General features: G+C 39.2%; 1 protein-coding gene across 2 annotated transcripts; it reads right to left on the bottom strand.

The window, feature by feature from the left end:
- Positions 1-5,503: 5,503 nt before the first annotated feature.
- LOC121844912 lies at positions 5,504-26,139 on the bottom strand. 2 transcript variants are annotated; one of them, XM_042315410.1, is made up of 3 exons: positions 25,421-26,139; positions 12,020-12,319; positions 5,504-6,201 (listed from the first exon to the last, which is right to left on the bottom strand). In XM_042315410.1, exons 1-3 carry the CDS (start codon positions 26,060-26,062, stop codon positions 5,917-5,919), a joined length of 1,227 nt encoding a protein of 408 aa, XP_042171344.1. In that variant the 5' UTR covers positions 26,063-26,139; the 3' UTR covers positions 5,504-5,916. The 2 variants fall into 2 exon arrangements, with proteins under 2 accessions (XP_042171344.1, XP_042171345.1); XM_042315411.1 differs by lacking the exon at positions 5,504-6,201 and having other exon boundaries at positions 11,603-12,319.

The following is a 26,139-nucleotide window of genomic DNA, read 5'->3' as shown; positions in this document are numbered from 1 at the left end:
GGAGTGGGGGTTGGGGGAGGGTGGTAGAGGTTAGGGCCCGGGTAGAGGTGAGGGGCTGGGCCCGGGGCGGAAGGAAGGGGGTGGCGTGGGGGGGGGATGTGGTCAGAAAGAGGTCTGTAGGGTCTGGAGGGGGGTGAGAGAGAGGGTTACAATTTAGACTTGAGTCATTTAGTAGCTCTTATGCAAAGGTGACAAAACAGCATTACAGTAGCCTGTTATGACCACTATATTCTATAGTCCTGTATTCTACAGTAACCCTGTTATGACCTCTATATTCTATAGTCCTGTTATGACCTCTATATTCTACAGTAACCCTGTTATGACCTCTATATTCTACAGTAACCCTGTTATGACCTCTATATTCTACAGTAACCCTGTTATGACCTCTATATTCTACAGTAACCCTGTTATGACCTCTATATTCTACAGTAACCCTGTTATGACCTCTATATTCTACAGTAGCCCTGTTATGACCTCTATATTCTACAGTAACCCTGTTATGACCTCTATATTCTACAGTAGCCCTGTTATGACCTCTATATTCTACAGTAGCCCTGTTATGACCTCTATATTCTACAGTAGCCCTGTTATGACCTCTATATTCTACAGTAGCCCTGTTATGACCTCTATATTCTACAGTAGCCCTGTTATGACCTCTATATTCTACAGTAGCCCTGTTATGACCTCTATATTCTACAGTAGCCCTGTTATGACCTCTATATTCTACAGTAGCCCTGTTATGACCTCTATATTCTACAGTAGCCCTGTTATGACCTCTATATTCTATAGCCCTGTTATGACCTCTATATTCTATAGCCCTGTTATGACCTCTATATTCTATAGCCCTGTTATGACCTCTATATTCTATAGCCCTGTTATGACCTCTATATTCTATAGCCCTGTTATGACCTCTATATTCTATAGCCCTGTTATGACCTCTATATTCTATAGCCCTGTTATGACCTCTATATTCTATAGCCCTGTTATGACCTCTATATTCTATAGCCCTGTTATGACCTCTATATTCTATAGCCCTGTTATGACCTCTATATTCTATAGTCCTGTTATGACCACTATTCTATATTCCTGTTATGACCACTATTCTATAGCCCTGTTATGACCTCTATATTCTATAGCCCTGTATTCAACAGTAACCCTGTTATGATCTCTATATTCTATAGTCCTGTTATGACCAGTTGACCTCTATATTCTATAGCCCTGTTATGACCTCTATATTCTATAGCCCTGTTATGACCTCTATATTCTATAGCCCTGTTATGACCAGTTGACCTCTATATTCTATAGTCCTGTTATGACCACTATATTCTATAGCCCTGTTATGACCTCTATATTCTATAGCCCTGTTATGACCTCTATATTCTATAGCCCTGTTATGACCAGTTGACCTCTATATTCTATAGTCCTGTTATGACCACTATATTCTATAGCCCTGTTATGACCTCTATATTCTATAGCCCTGTTATGACCTCTATATTCTATAGCCCTGTTATGACCTCTATATTCTATAGCCCTGTATTCAACAGTAACCCTGTTATGATCTCTATATTCTATAGTCCTGTTATGACCAGTTGACCTCTATATTCTATAGCCCTGTTATGACCTCTATATTCTATAGTCCTGTATTCTACAGTAACCCTGTTATAACCTCTATATTCTATAGTCCTGTATTCTACAGTAACCCTGTTATAACCTCTATATTCTATAGTCCTGTATTCTACAGTAACCCTGTTGTGACCAGTTGACCTCTATATTCTATAGCCCTGTTATGACCTCTATATTCTATAGCCCTGTTATGACCTCTATATTCTATAGCCCTGTTATGACCTCTATATTCTATAGCCCTGTTATGACCTCTATATTCTATAGCCCTGTTATGACCAGTTGACCTCTATATTCTATAGTCCTGTTATGACCAGTTGACCTCTATATTCTATAGTCCTGTTATGGCCTCTTAGCCCTGTTACGACCTCTATATTCTATAGTCCTATATACTACAGTAACCCTGTTATGACCTCTATATCCTATAGTCCTGTATTCTACATTAACCCCGTTATGACCAGTTGACCTCTATATTCTATAGTCCTGTTATGACCTCTTAGCCCTGTTACGACCTCTATATTCTATAGCCCTGTTATGACCTCAATATTCTATAGCCCTGTTATGACTTCAATATTCTATAGCCCTGTTATGACTTCAATATTCTATAGCCCTGTATTCTACAGTAACCCTGTTATGACCTCTATATTCTATAGTCCTGTTATGACCTCTATATTCTATAGCCCTGTTATGACCTCTATATTCTATAGCCCTGTTATGACCTCTATATTCTATAGCCCTGTTATGACCTCTATATTCTATAGCCCTGTTATGACCTCTATATTCTATAGCCCTGTTATGACCTCTATATTCTATAGCCCTGTTATGACCTCTATATTCTATAGTCCTGTATTCTGCAGTAACCCTGTTATGACCACTACATTCTATAGTCCTGTTATGACCTCTATATTCTATAGCCCTGTATTCTACAGAAGCCCTGCTATGACCTCTATATTCTACAGAAGCCCTGCTATGACCTCTATATTCTACAGAAGCCCTGCTATGACCTCTATATTCTACAGAAGCCCTGCTATGACCTCTATATTCTACAGAAGCCCTGCTATGACCTCTATATTCTACAGAAGCCCTGCTATGACCTCTATATTCTACAGAAGCCCTGCTATGACCTCTATATTCTACAGAAGCCCTGTCTTGACCTCTATATTCTACAGAAGCCCTGTCTTGACCTCTATAGCCCTGTCTTGACCTCTATATTCTATAGCCCTGTCTTGACCTCTATATTCTATAGCCCTGTCTTGACCTCTATATTCTATAGCCCTGTCTTGACCTCTATATTCTATAGCCCTGTCTTGACCTCTATATTCTATAGCCCTGTCTTGACCTCTATATTCTATAGCCCTGTCTTGACCTCTATATTCTATAGCCCTGTCTTGACCTCTATATTCTATAGCCCTGTCTTGACCTCTATATTCTATAGCCCTGTCTTGACCTCTATATTCTATAGCCCTGTCTTGACCTCTATATTCTATAGCCCTGTCTTGACCTCTATATTCTATAGCCCTGTCTTGACCTCTATATTCTATAGCCCTGTTATGACCTCTATATTCTATAGCCCTGTTATGACCAGTTGACCTCTATATTCTATAGTCCTATATACTACAGTAACCCTGTTATGACCTCTATATTCTATAGTCCTGTATTCTACAATAACCCTGTTATGACCAGTTGACCTCTATATTCTATAGCCCTGTTATGACCTCTATATTCTATAGCCCTGTTATGACCAGTTGACCTCTATATTCTATAGTCCTATATACTACAGTAACCCTGTTATGACCTCTATATTCTATAGTCCTGTATTCTACAGTAACCCTGTTATGACCTCTATATTCTATAGTCCTGTTACGACCTCTATATTCTATAGCCCTGTTATGACCTCTATATTCTATAGTCCTGTATTCTACAGAAACCCTGTTATGACCTCTATATTCTACAGAAACCCTGTTATGACCTCTATATTCTACAGAAACCCTGTTATGACCTCTATATTCTACAGAAGCCCTGTTATGACCTCTATATTCTACAGAAGCCCTGTTATGACCTCTATATTCTACAGAAGCCCTGTTATGACCTCTATATTCTACAGTAGCCCTGTTATGACCTCTATATTCCATAGCCCTGTTATGACCTCTATATTCCATAGCCCTGTTATGACCTCTATATTCCATAGCCCTGTTATGACCTCTATATTCCATAGCCCTGTTATGACCTCTATATTCCATAGCCCTGTTATGACCTCTATATTCCATAGCCCTGTTATGACCTCTATATTCCATAGCCCTGTTATGACCTCTATATTCCATAGCCCTGTTATGGCCTCTATATTCCATAGCCCTGTTATGACCTCTATATTCCATAGCCCTGTTATGACCTCTATATTCCATAGCCCTGTTATGACCTCTATATTCCATAGCCCTGTTATGACCTCTATATTCCATAGCCCTGTTATGACCTCTATATTCCATAGCCCTGTTATGACCTCTATATTCCATAGCCCTGTTATGACCTCTATATTCCATAGCCCTGTTATGACCTCTATATTCCATAGCCCTGTTATGGCCTCTATATTCCATAGCCCTGTTATGACCTCTATATTCCATAGCCCTGTTATGGCCTCTATATTCCATAGCCCTGTTATGACCTCTATATTCCATAGCCCTGTTATGACCTCTATATTCTACAGAAACCCTGTTATGACCTCTATATTCTACAGAAACCCTGTTATGACCTCTATATTCTACAGAAGCCCTGTTATGACCTCTATATTCTACAGTAGCCCTGTTATGACCTCTATATTCCATAGCCCTGTTATGACCTCTATATTCCATAGCCCTGTTATGACCTCTATATTCCATAGCCCTGTTATGACCTCTATATTCCATAGCCCTGTTATGGCCTCTATATTCCATAGCCCTGTTATGGCCTCTATATTCCATAGCCCTGTTATGGCCTCTATATTCCATAGCCCTGTTATGGCCTCTATATTCCATAGCCCTGTTATGACCTCTATATTCCATAGCCCTGTTATGACCTCTATATTCCATAGCCCTGTTATGACCTCTATATTCCATAGCCCTGTTATGACCTCTATATTCCATAGCCCTGTTATGTTACCTCTATATTCCATAGCCCTGTTATGACCTCTATATTCCATAGCCCTGTTATGACCTCTATATTCCATAGCCCTGTTATGACCTCTATATTCCATAGCCCTGTTATGACCTCTATATTCCATAGCCCTGTTATGACCTCTATATTCCATAGCCCTGTTATGACCTCTATATTCCATAGCCCTGTTATGACCTCTATATTCCATAGCCCTGTTATGACCTCTATATTCCATAGCCCTGTTATGACCTCTATATTCCATAGCCCTGTTATGACCTCTATATTCCATAGCCCTGTTATGACCTCTATATTCCATAGCCCTGTTATGACCTCTATATTCCATAGCCCTGTTATGACCTCTATATTCCATAGCCCTGTTATGACCTCTATATTCCATAGCCCTGTTATGACCTCTATATTCCATAGCCCTGTTATGACCTCTATATTCCATAGCCCTGTTATGACCTCTATATTCCATAGCCCTGTTATGACCTCTATATTCCATAGCCCTGTTATGACCTCTATATTCCATAGCCCTGTTATGACCTCTATATTCCATAGCCCTGTTATGACCTCTATATTCCATAGCCCTGTTATGACCTCTATATTCCATAGCCCTGTTATGACCTCTATATTCTATAGCCCTGTTATGACCTCTATATTCTATAGCCCTGTTATGACCTCTATATTCTATAGCCCTGTTATGACCTCTATATTCCATAGCCCTGTTATGACCTCTATATTCCATAGTCCTGTTATGACCACTATTCTATAGTCCTGTTATGACCACTATTCTATAGTCCTGTTATGACCACTATTCTATAGTCCTGTTATGACCACTATTCTATATTCCTGTTATGACCACTATTCTATAGCCCTGTTATGACCACTATTCTATAGCCCTGTTATGACCTCTATATTCTATAGTCCTGTATTCTACAGTAACCCTGTTATGACCTCTATATTCTATAGCCCTGTTATGACCAGTTGACCTCTATATTCTATAGTCCTATATACTACAGTAACCCTGTTATGACCTCTATATCCTATAGTCCTGTATTCTACATTAACCCTGTTATGACCAGTTGACCTCTATATTCTCCAGCAGCCCTGTCACGACCTCTATATTCTCCAGCAGCCCTGTCACGACCTCTATATTCTATAGCCCTGTTATGACCAGTTGACCTCTATATTCTCCAGAAGCCCTGTCACGACCTCTATATTCTCCAGAAGCCCTGTCACGACCTCTATATTCTCCAGAAGCCCTGTCACGACCTCTATATTCTCCAGAAGCCCTGTCACGACCTCTATATTCTCCAGAAGCCCTGTCACGACCTCTATATTCTCCAGAAGCCCTGTCACGACCTCTATATTCTCCAGAAGCCCTGTCACGACCTCTATATTCTCCAGAAGCCCTGTCACGACCTCTATATTCTCCAGAAGCCCTGTCACGACCTCTATATTCTATAGCCCTGTCATGACCTCTATATTCTATAGCCCTGTTATGACCTCTATATTCTATAGCCCTGTTATGACCTCTATATTCTATAGCCCTGTTATGACCTCTATATTCTATAGCCCTGTTATGACCTCTATATTCTATAGCCCTGTTATGACCTCTATATTCTATAGCCCTGTTATGACCTCTATATTCTATAGCCCTGTTATGACCTCTATATTCTATAGCCCTGTTATGACCTCTATATTCTATAGCCCTGTTATGACCTCTATATTCTATAGCCCTGTATTCAACAGTAACCCTGTTATGATCTCTATATTCTATAGTCCTGTTATGACCAGTTGATCTCTATATTCTATAGCCCTGTTATGACCTCTATATTCTATAGTCCTGTATTCTACAGTAACCCTGTTATGACCAGTTGACCTCTATATTCTATAGCCCTGTTATGACCTCTATATACTATAGCCCTGTTATGACCTCTATATACTATAGCCCTGTTATGACCAGTTGACCTCTATATTCTATAGTCCTGTTATGACCTCTATATTCTATAGTCCTGTTATGACCACTATATTCTATAGCCCTGTTATGACCTCTATATTCTATAGCCCTGTTATGACCTCTATATTCTATAGCCCTGTTATGACCAGTTGACCTCTATATTCTATAGTCCTGTTATGACCACTATATTCTATAGCCCTGTTATGACCTCTATATTCTATAGCCCTGTTATGACCTCTATATTCTATAGCCCTGTTATGACCTCTATATTCTATAGCCCTGTATTCAACAGTAACCCTGTTATGATCTCTATATTCTATAGTCCTGTTATGACCAGTTGACCTCTATATTCTATAGCCCTGTTATGACCTCTATATTCTATAGTCCTGTATTCTACAGTAACCCTGTTATAACCTCTATATTCTATAGTCCTGTATTCTACAGTAACCCTGTTATAACCTCTATATTCTATAGTCCTGTATTCTACAGTAACCCTGTTGTGACCAGTTGACCTCTATATTCTATAGCCCTGTTATGACCTCTATATTCTATAGCCCTGTTATGACCTCTATATTCTATAGCCCTGTTATGACCTCTATATTCTATAGCCCTGTTATGACCTCTATATTCTATAGCCCTGTTATGACCAGTTGACCTCTATATTCTATAGTCCTGTTATGACCAGTTGACCTCTATATTCTATAGTCCTGTTATGGCCTCTTAGCCCTGTTACGACCTCTATATTCTATAGTCCTATATACTACAGTAACCCTGTTATGACCTCTATATCCTATAGTCCTGTATTCTACATTAACCCCGTTATGACCAGTTGACCTCTATATTCTATAGTCCTGTTATGACCTCTTAGCCCTGTTACGACCTCTATATTCTATAGCCCTGTTATGACCTCAATATTCTATAGCCCTGTTATGACTTCAATATTCTATAGCCCTGTTATGACTTCAATATTCTATAGCCCTGTATTCTACAGTAACCCTGTTATGACCTCTATATTCTATAGTCCTGTTATGACCTCTATATTCTATAGCCCTGTTATGACCTCTATATTCTATAGCCCTGTTATGACCTCTGTTCTATGACCCTCTTATGACCTCTATTTCTATAGCCCTGTTATGACCTCTATATTCTATAGCCCTGTTATGACCTCTATATTCTATAGCCCTGTTATGACCTCTATAGTCCTGTATTCTGCAGTAACCCTGTTATGACCACTACATTCTATAGTCCTGTTATGACCTCTATATTCTATAGCCCTGTATTCTGAAGCCCTGCTATGACCTCTATATTCTACAGAAGCCCTGCTATGACCTCTATATTCTACAGAAGCCCTGCTATGACCTCTATATTCTACAGAAGCCCTGCTATGACCTCTATATTCTACAGAAGCCCTGCTATGACCTCTATATTCTACAGAAGCCCTGCTATGACCTCTATATTCTACAGAAGCCCTGCTATGACCTCTATATTCTACAGAAGCCCTGTCTTGACCTCTATATTCTACAGAAGCCCTGTCTTGACCTCTATATTCTACAGAAGCCCTGTCTTGACCTCTATATTCTACAGAAGCCCTGTCTTGACCTCTATAGCCCTGTCTTGACCTCTATATTCTATAGCCCTGTCTTGACCTCTATATTCTATAGCCCTGTCTTGACCTCTATATTCTATAGCGCTGTCTTGACCTCTATATTCTATAGCCCTGTCTTGACCTCTATATTCTATAGCCCTGTCTTGACCTCTATATTCTATAGCCCTGTATTGACCTCTATATTCTATAGCCCTGTCTTGACCTCTATATTCTATAGCCCTGTCTTGACCTCTATATTCTATAGCCCTGTCTTGACCTCTATATTCTATAGCCCTGTTATGACCTCTATATACTATAGCCCTGTTATGACCAGTTGACCTCTATATTCTATAGCCCTGTTATGACCTCTATATTCTATAGCCCTGTTATGACCTCTATATACTATAGCCCTGTTATGACCTCTATATTCTATAGCCCTGTTATGACCAGTTGACCTCTATATTCTATAGTCCTGTTATGACCACTATATTCTATAGCCATGTTATGACCTCTATATTCTATAGCCCTGTTATGACCTCTATATTCTATAGCCCTGTTATGACCTCTATATTCTATAGTCCTATATACTACAGTAACCCTGTTATGACCAGTTGACCTCTATATTCTATAGCCCTGTTATGACCTCTATATTCTATAGCCCTGTTATGACCTCTATATTCTATAGCCCTGTTATGATCTCTATATTCTATAGTCCTGTTATGACCAGTTGACCTCTATATTCTATAGCCCTGTTATGACCTCTATATTCTATAGCCCTGTTATGACCTCTATATTCTATAGCCCTGTTATGACCTCTATATTCTATAGCTCTGTTATGACCTCTATATTCTATAGCCCTGTTATGACCTCTATATTCTATAGCCCTGTTATGACCTCTATATTCTATAGCCCTGTATTCAACAGTAACCCTGTTATGATCTCTATATTCTATAGTCCTGTTATGACCAGTTGACCTCTATATTCTATAGCCCTGTTATGACCTCTATATTCTATAGTCCTGTATTCTACAGTAACCCTGTTATAACCTCTATATTCTATAGTCCTGTATTCTACAGTAACCCTGTTATAACCTCTATATTCTATAGTCCTGTATTCTACAGTAACCCTGTTGTGACCAGTTGACCTCTATATTCTATAGCCCTGTTATGACCTCTATATTCTATAGCCCTGTTATGACCTCTATATTCTATAGCCCTGTTATGACCTCTATATTCTATAGCCCTGTTATGACCTCTATATTCTATAGCCCTGTTATGACCAGTTGACCTCTATATTCTATAGTCCTGTTATGACCAGTTGACCTCTATATTCTATAGTCCTGTTATGGCCTCTTAGCCCTGTTACGACCTCTATATTCTATAGTCCTATATACTACAGTAACCCTGTTATGACCTCTATATCCTATAGTCCTGTATTCTACATTAACCCCGTTATGACCAGTTGACCTCTATATTCTATAGTCCTGTTATGACCTCTTAGCCCTGTTACGACCTCTATATTCTATAGCCCTGTTATGACCTCAATATTCTATAGCCCTGTTATGACTTCAATATTCTATAGCCCTGTTATGACTTCAATATTCTATAGCCCTGTATTCTACAGTAACCCTGTTATGACCTCTATATTCTATAGTCCTGTTATGACCACTATATTCTATAGTCCTGTTATGACCTCTATATTCTATAGCCCTGTTATGACCTCTATATTCCATAGCCCTGTTATGACCTCTATATTCTATAGCCCTGTCTTGACCTCTATATTCTATAGCCCTGTTTTGACCTCTATATTCTATAGCCCTGTTATGACCAGTTGACCTCTATATTCTATAGTCCTATATACTACAGTAACCCTGGTATGACCTCTATATTCTATAGTCCTGTATTCTACAATAACCCTGTTATGACCAGTTGACCTCTATATTCTATAGTCCTGTTATGACCTCTATATTCTATAGTCCTGTATACTACAGTAACCCTGTTATGACCTCTATATTCTATAGTCCTGTTATGACCTCTATATTCTATAGCCCTGTTATGACCTCTATATTCTATAGCCCTGTTATGACCTCTATATTCTATAGCCCTGTTATGACCTCTATATTCTATAGTCCTGTATTCTACAGAAACCCTGTTATGACCTCTATATTCTACAGAAACCCTGTTATGACCTCTATATTCTACAGAAACCCTGTTATGACCTCTATATTCTACAGAAACCCTGTTATGACCTCTATATTCTACAGAAACCCTGTTATGACCTCTATATTCCATAGCCCTGTTATGACCTCTATATTCCATAGCCCTGTTATGACCTCTATATTCCATAGCCCTGTTATGACCTCTATATTCTATAGCCCTGTTATGACCTCTATATTCCATAGCCCTGTTATGAGCCTCTATATTCCATAGCCCTGTTATGGCCTCTATATTCCATAGCCCTGTTATGACCTCTATATTCCATAGCCCTGTTATGACCTCTATATTCCATAGCCCTGACCTCTATATTCCATAGCCCTGTTATGACCTCTATATTCCATAGCCCTGTTATGACCTCTATATTCCATAGCCCTGTTATGACCTCTATATTCCATAGCCCTGTTATGACCTCTATATTCCATAGCCCTGTTATGACCTCTATATTCCATAGCCCTGTTATGACCTCTATATTCCATAGCCCTGTTATGACCTCTATATTCCATAGCCCTGTTATGACCTCTATATTCCATAGCCCTGTTATGACCTCTATATTCCATAGCCCTGTTATGACCTCTATATTCCATAGCCCTGTTATGACCTCTATATTCCATAGCCCTGTTATGACCTCTATATTCCATAGCCCTGTTATGACCTCTATATTCCATAGCCCTGTTATGACCTCTATATTCCATAGCCCTGTTATGACCTCTATATTCCATAGCCCTGTTATGACCTCTATATTCCATAGCCCTGTTATGACCTCTATATTCCATAGCCCTGTTATGACCTCTATATTCCATAGCCCTGTTATGACCTCTATATTCCATAGCCCTGTTATGACCTCTATATTCCATAGCCCTGTTATGACCTCTATATTCCATAGCCCTGTTATGACCTCTATATTCCATAGCCCTGTTATGACCTCTATATTCCATAGCCCTGTTATGACCTCTATATTCTATAGCCCTGTTATGACCTCTATATTCTATAGCCCTGTTATGACCTCTATATTCTATAGCCCTGTTATGACCTCTATATTCTATAGCCCTGTTATGACCTCTATATTCCATAGCCCTGTTATGACCTCTATATTCCATAGTCCTGTTATGACCACTATTCTATAGTCCTGTTATGACCACTATTCTATAGTCCTGTTATGACCACTATTCTATATTCCTGTTATGACCACTATTCTATAGCCCTGTTATGACCACTATTCTATAGCCCTGTTATGACCTCTATATTCTATAGTCCTGTATTCTACAGTAACCCTGTTATGACCTCTATATTCTATAGCCCTGTTATGACCAGTTGACCTCTATATTCTATAGTCCTATATACTACAGTAACCCTGTTATGACCTCTATATCCTATAGTCCTGTATTCTACATTAACCCTGTTATGACCAGTTGACCTCTATATTCTCCAGCAGCCCTGTCACGACCTCTATATTCTCCAGCAGCCCTGTCACGACCTCTATATTCTATAGCCCTGTTATGACCAGTTGACCTCTATATTCTCCAGAAGCCCTGTCACGACCTCTATATTCTCCAGAAGCCCTGTCACGACCTCTATATTCTCCAGAAGCCCTGTCACGACCTCTATATTCTCCAGAAGCCCTGTCACGACCTCTATATTCTCCAGAAGCCCTGTCACGACCTCTATATTCTCCAGAAGCCCTGTCACGACCTCTATATTCTCCAGAAGCCCTGTCACGACCTCTATATTCTCCAGAAGCCCTGTCACGACCTCTATATTCTCCAGAAGCCCTGTCACGACCTCTATATTCTCCAGAAGCCCTGTCACGACCTCTATATTCTATAGCCCTGTTATGACCTCTATATTCTATAGCCCTGTTATGACCTCTATATTCTATAGCCCTGTTATGACCTCTATATTCTATAGCCCTGTTATGACCTCTATATTCTATAGCCCTGTTATGACCTCTATATTCTATAGCCCTGTTATGACCTCTATATTCTATAGCCCTGTTATGACCTCTATATTCTATAGCCCTGTTATGACCTCTATATTCTATAGCCCTGTTATGACCTCTATATTCTATAGCCCTGTTATGACCTCTATATTCTATAGCCCTGTATTCAACAGTAACCCTGTTATGATCTCTATATTCTATAGTCCTGTTATGACCAGTTGATCTCTATATTCTATAGCCCTGTTATGACCTCTATATTCTATAGTCCTGTATTCTACAGTAACCCTGTTATGACCAGTTGACCTCTATATTCTATAGCCCTGTTATGACCTCTATATTCTATAGCCCTGTTATGACCTCTATATACTATAGCCCTGTTATGACCTCTATATTCTATAGCCCTGTTATGACCAGTTGACCTCTATATTCTATAGTCCTGTTATGACCACTATATTCTATAGCCCTGTTATGACCTCTATATTCTATAGCCCTGTTATGACCTCTATATTCTATAGCCCTGTTATGACCAGTTGACCTCTATATTCTATAGTCCTGTTATGACCACTATATTCTATAGCCCTGTTATGACCTCTATATTCTATAGCCCTGTTATGACCTCTATATTCTATAGCCCTGTTATGACCTCTATATTCTATAGCCCTGTATTCAACAGTAACCCTGTTATGATCTCTATATTCTATAGTCCTGTTATGACCAGTTGACCTCTATATTCTATAGCCCTGTTATGACCTCTATATTCTATAGTCCTGTATTCTACAGTAACCCTGTTATAACCTCTATATTCTATAGTCCTGTATTCTACAGTAACCCTGTTATAACCTCTATATTCTATAGTCCTGTATTCTACAGTAACCCTGTTGTGACCAGTTGACCTCTATATTCTATAGCCCTGTTATGACCTCTATATTCTATAGCCCTGTTATGACCTCTATATTCTATAGCCCTGTTATGACCTCTATATTCTATAGCCCTGTTATGACCTCTATATTCTATAGCCCTGTTATGACCAGTTGACCTCTATATTCTATAGTCCTGTTATGACCAGTTGACCTCTATATTCTATAGTCCTGTTATGGCCTCTTAGCCCTGTTACGACCTCTATATTCTATAGTCCTATATACTACAGTAACCCTGTTATGACCTCTATATCCTATAGTCCTGTATTCTACATTAACCCCGTTATGACCAGTTGACCTCTATATTCTATAGTCCTGTTATGACCTCTTAGCCCTGTTACGACCTCTATATTCTATAGCCCTGTTATGACCTCAATATTCTATAGCCCTGTTATGACTTCAATATTCTATAGCCCTGTTATGACTTCAATATTCTATAGCCCTGTATTCTACAGTAACCCTGTTATGACCTCTATATTCTATAGTCCTGTTATGACCTCTATATTCTATAGCCCTGTTATGACCTCTATATTCTATAGCCCTGTTATGACCTCTATATTCTATAGCCCTGTTATGACCTCTATATTCTATAGCCCTGTTATGACCTCTATATTCTATAGCCCTGTTATGACCTCTATATTCTATAGCCCTGTTATGACCTCTATATTCTATAGTCCTGTTATGACCTCTGCAGTAACCCTGTTATGACCTCTATATTCTATAGCCCTGTTATGACCTCTATATTCTAGTCCTGTATTCTGCAGTAACCCTGTTATGACCACTATATTCTATAGTCCTGTTATGACCTCTATATTCTATAGCCCTGTATTCTACAGAAGCCCTGCTATGACCTCTATATTCTACAGAAGCCCTGCTATGACCTCTATATTCTACAGAAGCCCTGCTATGACCTCTATATTCTACAGAAGCCCTGCTATGACCTCTATATTCTACAGAAGCCCTGCTATGACCTCTATATTCTACAGAAGCCCTGTCTTGACCTCTATATTCTACAGAAGCCCTGTCTTGACCTCTATATTCTACAGAAGCCCTGTCTTGACCTCTATATTCTACAGAAGCCCTGTCTTGACCTCTATATTCTATAGCCCTGTCTTGACCTCTATATTCTATAGCCCTGTCTTGACCTCTATATTCTATAGCCCTGTCTTGACCTCTATATTCTATAGCCCTGTCTTGACCTCTATATTCTATAGCCCTGTCTTGACCTCTATATTCTATAGCCCTGTCTTGACCTCTATATTCTATAGCCCTGTCTTGACCTCTATATTCTATAGCCCTGTCTTGACCTCTATATTCTATAGCCCTGTCTTGACCTCTATATTCTATAGCCCTGTCTTGACCTCTATATTCTATAGCCCTGTTATGACCTCTATATACTATAGCCCTGTTATGACCAGTTGACCTCTATATTCTATAGCCCTGTTATGACCTCTATATTCTATAGCCCTGTTATGACCTCTATATTCTATAGCCCTGTTATGACCTCTATATTCTATAGCCCTGTTATGACCAGTTGACCTCTATATTCTATAGTCCTGTTATGACCACTATATTCTATAGCCATGTTATGACCTCTATATTCTATAGCCCTGTTATGACCTCTATATTCTATAGCCCTGTTATGACCTCTATATTCTATAGTCCTATATACTACAGTAACCCTGTTATGACCAGTTGACCTCTATATTCTATAGCCCTGTTATGACCTCTATATTCTATAGCCCTGTTATGACCTCTATATACTATAGCCCTGTTATGACCTCTATATTCTATAGCCCTGTTATGACCAGTTGACCTCTATATTCTATAGTCCTGTTATGACCACTATATTCTATAGCCCTGTTATGACCTCTATATTCTATAGCCCTGTTATGACCTCTATATTCTATAGCCCTGTTATGACCTCTATATTCTATAGCCCTGTTATGACCTCTATATTCTATAGCCCTGTTATGACCTCTATATTCTATAGCCCTGTATTCAACAGTAACCCTGTTATGATCTCTATATTCTATAGTCCTGTTATGACCAGTTGACCTCTATATTCTATAGCCCTGTTATGACCTCTATATTCTATAGTCCTGTATTCTACAGTAACCCTGTTATAACCTCTATATTCTATAGTCCTGTATTCTACAGTAACCCTGTTATAACCTCTATATTCTATAGTCCTGTATTCTACAGTAACCCTGTTGTGACCAGTTGACCTCTATATTCTATAGCCCTGTTATGACCTCTATATTCTATAGCCCTGTTATGACCTCTATATTCTATAGCCCTGTTATGACCTCTATATTCTATAGCCCTGTTATGACCTCTATATTCTATAGCCCTGTTATGACCAGTTGACCTCTATATTCTATAGTCCTGTTATGACCAGTTGACCTCTATATTCTATAGTCCTGTTATGGCCTCTTAGCCCTGTTACGACCTCTATATTCTATAGTCCTATATACTACAGTAACCCTGTTATGACCTCTATATCCTATAGTCCTGTATTCTACATTAACCCCGTTATGACCAGTTGACCTCTATATTCTATAGTCCTGTTATGACCTCTTAGCCCTGTTACGACCTCTATATTCTATAGCCCTGTTATGACCTCAATATTCTATAGCCCTGTTATGACTTCAATATTCTATAGCCCTGTTATGACTTCAATATTCTATAGCCCTGTATTCTACAGTAACCCTGTTATGACCTCTATATTCTATAGTCCTGTTATGACCACTATATTCTATAGCCCTGTTATGACCTCTATATTCTATAGCCCTGTTATGACCTCTATATTCTATAGCCCTGTTATGACCTCTATATTCTATAGCCCTGTTATGACCTCTATATTCTATAGCCCTGTTATGACCTCTATATTCTATAGCCCTGTTATGACCTCTATATTCTATAGCCCTGTTATGACCTCTATATTCTATAGCCCTGTTATGACCTCTATATTCTATAGCCCTGTTATGACCTCTATATTCTATAGCCCTGTTATGACCTCTATATTCTATAGCCCTGTTATGACCTCTATATTCTATAGCCCTGTTATGACCTCTATATTCTATAGCCCTGTTATGACCTCTATATTCTATAGCCCTGTTATGACCTCTATATTCTATAGCCCTGTTATGACCTCTATATTCTATAGCCCTGTTATGACCTCTATATTCTATAGCCCTGTTATGACCTCTATATTCTATAGTCCTGTATTCTGCAGTAACCCTGTTATGACCACTACATTCTATAGTCCTGTTATGACCTCTATATTCTATAGCCCTGTATTCTACAGAAGCCCTGCTATGACCTCTATATTCTATAGCCCTGTTATGACCTCTATATTCTATAGCCCTGTTATGACCTCTATATTCTATAGTCCTGTATTCTGCAGTAACCCTGTTATGACCACTACATTCTATAGTCCTGTTATGACCTCTATATTCTATAGCCCTGTATTCTACAGAAGCCCTGCTATGACCTCTATATTCTACAGAAGCCCTGCTATGACCTCTATATTCTACAGAAGCCCTGTTATGACCTCTATATTCTAAGCCCTGTTATGACCTCTATATTCTATAGAAGCCCTGTTATGACCTCTATATTCTATAGCCCTGTTATGACCTCTATATTCTACAGAAGCCCTGTCTATGACCTCTATAGCCCTGTCTTGACCTCTATATTCTATAGCCCTGTCTTGACCTCTATATTCTATAGCCCTGTCTTGACCTCTATATTCTATAGCCCTGTCTATATTCTATGACCTCTATATTCTATAGCCCTGTCTTGACCTCTATATTCTATAGCCCTGTCTTGACCTCTATATTCTATAGCCCTGTCTTGACCTCTATATTCTATAGCCCTGTCTTGACCTCTATATTCTATAGCCCTGTCTTGACCTCTATATTCTATAGCCCTGTCTTGACCTCTATATTCTATAGCCCTGTCTTGATCTCTATATTCTATAGCCCTGTCTTGACCTCTATATTCTATAGCCCTGTTATGACCAGTTGACCTCTATATTCTATAGTCCTATATACTACAGTAACCCTGTTATGACCTCTATATTCTATAGTCCTGTATTCTACAATAACCCTGTTATGACCAGTTGACCTCTATATTCTATAGTCCTGTTATGACCACTATATTCTATAGCCCTGTTATGACCTCTATATTCTATAGCCCTGTTATGACCTCTATATTCTATAGTCCTGTTATGACCTCTATATTCTATAGCCCTGTTATGACCTCTATATTCTATAGCCCTGTTATGACCTCTATATTCTATAGCCCTGTTATGACCTCTATATTCTATAGCCCTGTTATGACCTCTATATTCTATAGCCCTGTTATGACCTCTATATTCTATAGCCCTGTTATGACCTCTATATTCTATAGTCCTGTATTCTACAGTAACCCTGTTATAACCTCTATATTCTATAGTCCTGTATTCTACAGTAACCCTGTTGTGACCAGTTGACCTCTATATTCTATAGCCCTGTTATGACCTCTATATTCTATAGCCCTGTTATGACCTCTATATTCTATAGCCCTGTTATGACCTCTATATTCTATAGCCCTGTTATGACCTCTATATTCTATAGCCCTGTTATGACCTCTATATTCTATAGCCCTGTTATGACCTCTATATTCTATAGTCCTGTATTCTACAGTAACCCTGTTATAACCTCTATATTCTATAGCCTGTATTCTACAGTAACCTGTTGTGACCAGTTGACCTCTATATTCTATAGCCCTGTTATGACCTCTATATTCTATAGCCCTGTTATGACCTCTATATTCTATAGCCCTGTTATGACCTCTATATTCTATAGCCCTGTTATGACCTCTATATACTATAGCCCTGTTATGACCAGTTGACCTCTATATTCTATAGCCCTGTTATGACCTCTATATTCTATAGCCCTGTTATGACCTCTATATACTATAGCCCTGTTATGACATCTATATTCTATAGCCCTGTTATGACCTCTATATTCTATAGTCCTGTTATGACCACTATATTCTATAGCCATGTTATGACCTCTATATTCTATAGCCCTGTTATGACCTCTATATTCTATAGCCCTGTTATGACCTCTATATTCTATAGTCCTATATACTACAGTAACCCTGTTATGACCAGTTGACCTCTATATTCTATAGCCCTGTTATGACCTCTATATTCTATAGCCCTGTTATGACCTCTATATACTATAGCCCTGTTATGACCTCTATATTCTATAGCCCTGTTATGACCAGTTGACCTCTATATTCTATAGTCCTGTTATGACCACTATATTCTATAGCCCTGTTATGACCTCTATATTCTATAGCCCTGTTATGACCTCTATATTCTATAGCCCTGTTATGACCTCTATATTCTATAGCCCTGTTATGACCTCTATATTCTATAGCCCTGTTATGACCTCTATATTCTATAGCCCTGTATTCAACAGTAACCCTGTTATGATCTCTATATTCTATAGTCCTGTTATGACCAGTTGACCTCTATATTCTATAGCCCTGTTATGACCTCTATATTCTATAGTCCTGTATTCTACAGTAACCCTGTTATAACCTCTATATTCTATAGTCCTGTATTCTACAGTAACCCTGTTATAACCTCTATATTCTATAGTCCTGTATTCTACAGTAACCCTGTTGTGACCAGTTGACCTCTATATTCTATAGCCCTGTTATGACCTCTATATTCTATAGCCCTGTTATGACCTCTATATTCTATAGCCCTGTTATGACCTCTATATTCTATAGCCCTGTTATGACCTCTATATTCTATAGCCCTGTTATGACCAGTTGACCTCTATATTCTATAGTCCTGTTATGACCAGTTGACCTCTATATTCTATAGTCCTGTTATGGCCTCTTAGCCCTGTTACGACCTCTATATTCTATAGTCCTATATACTACAGTAACCCTGTTATGACCTCTATATCCTATAGTCCTGTATTCTACATTAACCCCGTTATGACCAGTTGACCTCTATATTCTATAGTCCTGTTATGACCTCTTAGCCCTGTTACGACCTCTATATTCTATAGCCCTGTTATGACCTCAATATTCTATAGCCCTGTTATGACTTCAATATTCTATAGCCCTGTTATGACTTCAATATTCTATAGCCCTGTATTCTACAGTAACCCTGTTATGACCTCTATATTCTATAGTCCTGTTATGACCACTATATTCTATAGCCCTGTTATGACCTCTATATTCTATAGCCCTGTTATGACCTCTATATTCTATAGCCCTGTTATGACCTCTATATTCTATAGCCCTGTTATGACCTCTATATTCTATAGCCCTGTTATGACCTCTATATTCTATAGCCCTGTTATGACCTCTATATTCTATAGCCCTGTTATGACCTCTATATTCTATAGCCTGTTATGACCTCTATATTCTATAGCCCTGTTATGACCTCTATATTCTATAGCCCTGTTATGACCTCTATATTCTATAGCCCTGTTATGACCTCTATATTCTATAGCCCTGTTATGACCTCTATATTCTATAGCCCTGTTATGACCTCTATATTCTATAGCCCTGTTATGACCTCTATATTCTATAGCCCTGTTATGACCTCTATATTCTATAGCCCTGTTATGACCTCTATATTCTATAGCCCTGTTATGACCTCTATATTCTATAGCCCTGTTATGACCTCTATATTCTATAGTCCTGTATTCTGCAGTAACCCTGTTATGACCACTACATTCTATAGTCCTGTTATGACCTCTATATTCTATAGCCCTGTATTCTACAGAAGCCCTGCTATGACCTCTATATTCTATAGCCCTGTTATGACCTCTATATTCTATAGCCCTGTTATGACCTCTATATTCTATAGTCCTGTATTCTGCAGTAACCCTGTTATGACCACTACATTCTATAGTCCTGTTATGACCTCTATATTCTATAGCCCTGTATTCTACAGAAGCCCTGCTATGACCTCTATATTCTACAGAAGCCCTGCTATGACCTCTATATTCTACAGAAGCCCTGCTATGACCTCTATATTCTACAGAAGCCCTGCTATGACCTCTATATTCTACAGAAGCCCTGCTATGACCTCTATATTCTACAGAAGCCCTGCTATGACCTCTATATTCTACAGAAGCCCTGTCTTGACCTCTATAGCCCTGTCTTGAACTCTATATTCTATAGCCCTGTCTTGACCTCTATATTCTATAGCCCTGTCTTGACCTCTATATTCTATAGCCCTGTCTTGACCTCTATATTCTATAGCCCTGTCTTGACCTCTATATTCTATAGCCCTGTCTTGACCTCTATATTCTATAGCCCTGTCTTGACCTCTATATTCTATAGCCCTGTCTTGACCTCTATATTCTATAGCCCTGTCTTGACCTCTATATTCTATAGCCCTGTCTTGACCTCTATATTCTATAGCCCTGTCTTGACCTCTATATTCTATAGCCCTGTCTTGACCTCTATATTCTATAGCCCTGTTATGACCAGTTGACCTCTATATTCTATAGTCCTATATACTACAGTAACCCTGTTATGACCTCTATATTCTATAGTCCTGTATTCTACAATAACCCTGTTATGACCAGTTGACCTCTATATTCTATAGTCCTGTTATGACCACTATATTCTATAGCCCTGTTATGACCTCTATATTCTATAGCCCTGTTATGACCTCTATATTCTATAGCCCTGTTATGACCAGTTGACCTCTATATTCTATAGCCCTGTTATGACCACTATATTCTATAGCCCTGTTTCTATGTTATCTATATTCTATAGCCCTGTTATGACCTCTATATTCTATAGCCCTGTTATGACCTCTATATTCTATAGCCCTGTTATGACCTCTATATTCTATAGCCCTGTTATGACCTCTATATTCTATAGCCCTGTTATGACCTCTATATTCTATAGCCCTGTTATGACCTCTATATTCTATAGCCCTGTTATGACCTCTATATTCTATAGCCCTGTTATGACCTCTATATTCTATAGTCCTGTATTCTACAGTAACCCTGTTATAACCTCTATATTCTATAGTCCTGTATTCTACAGTAACCCTGTTATAACCTCTATATTCTATAGTCCTGTATTCTACAGTAACCCTGTTGTGACCAGTTGACCTCTATATTCTATAGCCCTGTTATGACCTCTATATTCTATAGCCCTGTTATGACCTCTATATTCTATAGCCCTGTTATGACCAGTTGACCTCTATATTCTATAGTCCTGTTATGGCCTCTTAGCCCTGTTACGACCTCTATATTCTATAGTCCTATATACTACAGTAACCCTGTTATGACCTCTATATCCTATAGTCCTGTATTCTACATTAACCCCGTTATGACCAGTTGACCTCTATATTCTATAGTCCTGTTATATGACCTCTTAGCCCTGTTATGACCTCTATATTCTATAGCCCTGTTATGACCTCAATATTCTATAGCCCTGTTATGACTTCAATATTCTATAGCCCTGTTATGACTTCAATATTCTATAGCCCTGTATTCTACAGTAACCCTGTTAAGACCTCTATATTCTATAGTCCTGTTATGACCACTATATTCTATAGTCCTGTTATGACCTCTATATTCTATAGCCCTGTTATGACCTCTATATTCTATAGCCCTGTTATGACCTCTATATTCTATAGCCCTGTTATGACCTCTATATTCTATAGCCCTGTTATGACCTCTATATTCTATAGCCCTGTTATGACCTCTATATTCTATAGCCCTGTTATGACCTCTATATTCTATAGCCCTGTTATGACCTCTATATTCTATAGTCCTGTATTCTGCAGTAACCCTGTTATGACCACTACATTCTATAGTCCTGTTATGACCTCTATATTCTATAGCCCTGTATTCTACAGAAGCCCTGCTATGACCTCTATATTCTACAGAAGCCCTGCTATGACCTCTATATTCTACAGAAGCCCTGCTATGACCTCTATATTCTACAGAAGCCCTGCTATGACCTCTATATTCTACAGAAGCCCTGCTATGACCTCTATATTCTACAGAAGCCCTGTCTTGACCTCTATATTCTACAGAAGCCCTGTCTTGACCTCTATATTCTACAGAAGCCCTGTCTTGACCTCTATATTCTATAGCCCTGTCTTGACCTCTATATTCTATAGCCCTGTCTTGACCTCTATATTCTATAGCCCTGTCTTGACCTCTATATTCTATAGCCCTGTCTTGACCTCTATATTCTATAGCCCTGTCTTGACCTCTATATTCTATAGCCCTGTCTTGACCTCTATATTCTATAGCCCTGTCTTGACCTCTATATTCTATAGCCCTGTCTTGACCTCTATATTCTATAGCCCTGTCTTGACCTCTATATTCTATAGCCCTGTCTTGACCTCTATATTCTATAGCCCTGTCTTGACCTCTATATCCTATAGCCCTGTCTTGACCTCTATATCCTATAGCCCTGTCTTGACCTCTATATTCTATAGCCCTGTCTTGACCTCTATATTCTATAGCCCTGTCTTGACCTCTATATTCTATAGCCCTGTTATGACCTCTATATTCTATAGCCCTGTTATGACCAGTTGACCTCTATATACTACAGTAACCCTGTTATGACCTCTATATTCTATAGTCCTGTATTCTACAATAACCCTGTTATGACCAGTTGACCTCTATATTCTATAGTCCTGTTATGACCTCTATATTCTATAGCCCTGTTATGACCTCTATATTCTATAGCCCTGTTATGACCAGTTGACCTCTATATTCTATAGTCCTGTATTCTACAGTAACCCTGTTATGACCTCTATATTCTATAGTCCTGTTACGACCTCTATATTCTATAGCCCTGTTATGACCTCTATATTCTACAGAAGCCCTGTTATGACCTCTATATTCTACAGAAGCCCTGTTATGACCTCTATATTCTACAGTAGCCCTGTTATGACCTCTATATTCCATAGCCCTGTTATGACCTCTATATTCCATAGCCCTGTTATGACCTCTATATTCCATAGCCCTGTTATGACCTATATTCCATAGCCCTGTTATGACCTCTATATTCCATAGCCCTGTTATGACCTCTATATTCCATAGCCCTGTTATGACCTCTATATTCCATAGCCCTGTTATGACCTCTATATTCTACATAGCCCTGTTATGGCCTCTATATTCCATAGCCCTGTTATGACCTCTATATTCCATAGCCCTGTTATGACCTCTATATTCCATAGCCCTGTTATGACCTCTATATTCCATAGCCCTGTTATGACCTCTATATTCCATAGCCCTGTTATGACCTCTATATTCCATAGCCCTGTTATGACCCTATATTCCATAGCCCTGTTATGACCTCTATATTCCATAGCCCTGTTATGACCTCTATATTCCATAGCCCTGTTATGACCTCTATATTCCATAGCCCTGTTATGGCCTCTATATTCCATAGCCCTGTTATGGCCTCTATATTCCATAGCCCTGTTATGGCCTCTATATTCCATAGCCCTGTTATGACCTCTATATTCCATAGCCCTGTTATGACCTCTATTCCATAGCCCTGTTATGACCTCTATATTCTACAGAAGCCCTGTTATGACCTCTATATTCTACAGAAGCCCTGTTATGACCTCTATATTCCATAGCCCTGTTATGACCTCTATATTCCATAGCCCTGTTATGACCTCTATATTCCATAGCCCTGTTATGACCTCTATATTCCATAGCCCTGTTATGACCTCTATATTCCATAGCCCTGTTATGACCTCTATATTCCATAGCCCTGTTATGACCTCTATATTCCATAGCCCTGTTATGACCTCTATATTCCATAGCCCTGTTATGACCTCTATATTCCATAGCCCTGTTATGACCTCTATATTCCATAGCCCTGTTATGACCTCTATATTCCATAGCCCTGTTATGACCTCTATATTCCATAGCCCTGTTATGACCTCTATATTCCATAGCCCTGTTATGACCTCTATATTCCATAGCCCTGTTATGACCTCTATATTCCATAGCCCTGTTATGACCTCTATATTCCATAGCCCTGTTATGACCTCTATATTCCATAGCCCTGTTATGACCTCTATATTCCATAGCCCTGTTATGACCTCTATATTCCATAGCCCTGTTATGACCTCTATATTCCATAGCCCTGTTATGACCTCTATATTCCATAGCCCTGTTATGACCTCTATATTCCATAGCCCTGTTATGACCTCTATATTCCATAGCCCTGTTATGACCTCTATATTCCATAGCCCTGTTATGACCTCTATATTCCATAGCCCTGTTATGACCTCTATATTCCATAGCCCTGTTATGACCTCTATATTCCATAGCCCTGTTATGACCTCTATATTCCATAGCCCTGTTATGACCTCTATATTCCATAGCCCTGTTATGACCTCTATATTCCATAGCCCTGTTATGACCTCTATATTCCATAGCCCTGTTATGACCTCTATATTCCATAGCCCTGTTATGACCTCTATATTCTATAGCCCTGTTATGACCTCTATATTCTATAGCCCTGTTATGACCTCTATATTCTATAGCCCTGTTATGACCTCTATATTCTATAGCCCTGTTATGACCTCTATATTCCATAGCCCTGTTATGACCTCTATATTCCATAGTCCTGTTATGACCACTATTCTATAGTCCTGTTATGACCACTATTCTATAGTCCTGTTATGACCACTATTCTATATTTCTGTTATGACCACTATTCTATAGCCCTGTTATGACCACTATTCTATAGCCCTGTTATGACCTCTATATTCTATAGTCCTGTATTCTACAGTAACCCTGTTATGACCTCTATATTCTATAGCCCTGTTATGACCAGTTGACCTCTATATTCTATAGTCCTATATACTACAGTAACCCTGTTATGACCTCTATATCCTATAGTCCTGTATTCTACATTAACCCTGTTATGACCAGTTGACCTCTATATTCTCCAGCAGCCCTGTCACGACCTCTATATTCTCCAGCAGCCCTGTCACGACCTCTATATTCTATAGCCCTGTTATGACCAGTTGACCTCTATATTCTCCAGAAGCCCTGTCACGACCTCTATATTCTCCAGAAGCCCTGTCACGACCTCTATATTCTCCAGAAGCCCTGTCACGACCTCTATATTCTCCAGAAGCCCTGTCACGACCTCTATATTCTCCAGAAGCCCTGTCACGACCTCTATATTCTCCAGAAGCCCTGTCACGACCTCTATATTCTCCAGAAGCCCTGTCACGACCTCTATATTCTCCAGAAGCCCTGTCACGACCTCTATATTCTCCAGAAGCCCTGTCACGACCTCTATATTCTCCAGAAGCCCTGTCACGACCTCTATATTCTCCAGAAGCCCTGTCACGACCTCTATATTCTCCAGAAGCCCTGTCACGACCTCTATATTCTCCAGAAGCCCTGTCACGACCTCTATATTCTCCAGAAGCCCTGTCACGACCTCTATATTCTCCAGAAGCCCTGTCACGACCTCTATATTCTCCAGAAGCCCTGTCACGACCTCTATATTCTCCAGAAGCCCTGTCACGACCTCTATATTCTCTAGCCCTGTCACGACCTCTATATTTTCTAGCCCTGTCACGACCTCTATATTCTCTAGCCCTGTCACGACCTCTATATTCTCTAGCCCTGTCACGACCTCTATATTCTCTAGCCCTGTCATGACCAGTTGACCTCTATATTCTATAGTCCTATATACTACAGTAACCCTGTTATGACCTCTATATTCTATAGCCCTGT

The sequence above is a fragment of the Oncorhynchus tshawytscha genome, unplaced genomic scaffold, assembly GCF_018296145.1.
Source record: "Oncorhynchus tshawytscha isolate Ot180627B unplaced genomic scaffold, Otsh_v2.0 Un_contig_8328_pilon_pilon, whole genome shotgun sequence".
Lineage (NCBI taxonomy): Eukaryota > Metazoa > Chordata > Actinopteri > Salmoniformes > Salmonidae > Oncorhynchus > Oncorhynchus tshawytscha.
The sequence above is the reverse complement of the archived record's forward strand: the minus strand, read 5'-3'. Positions and strand labels throughout refer to the sequence as shown.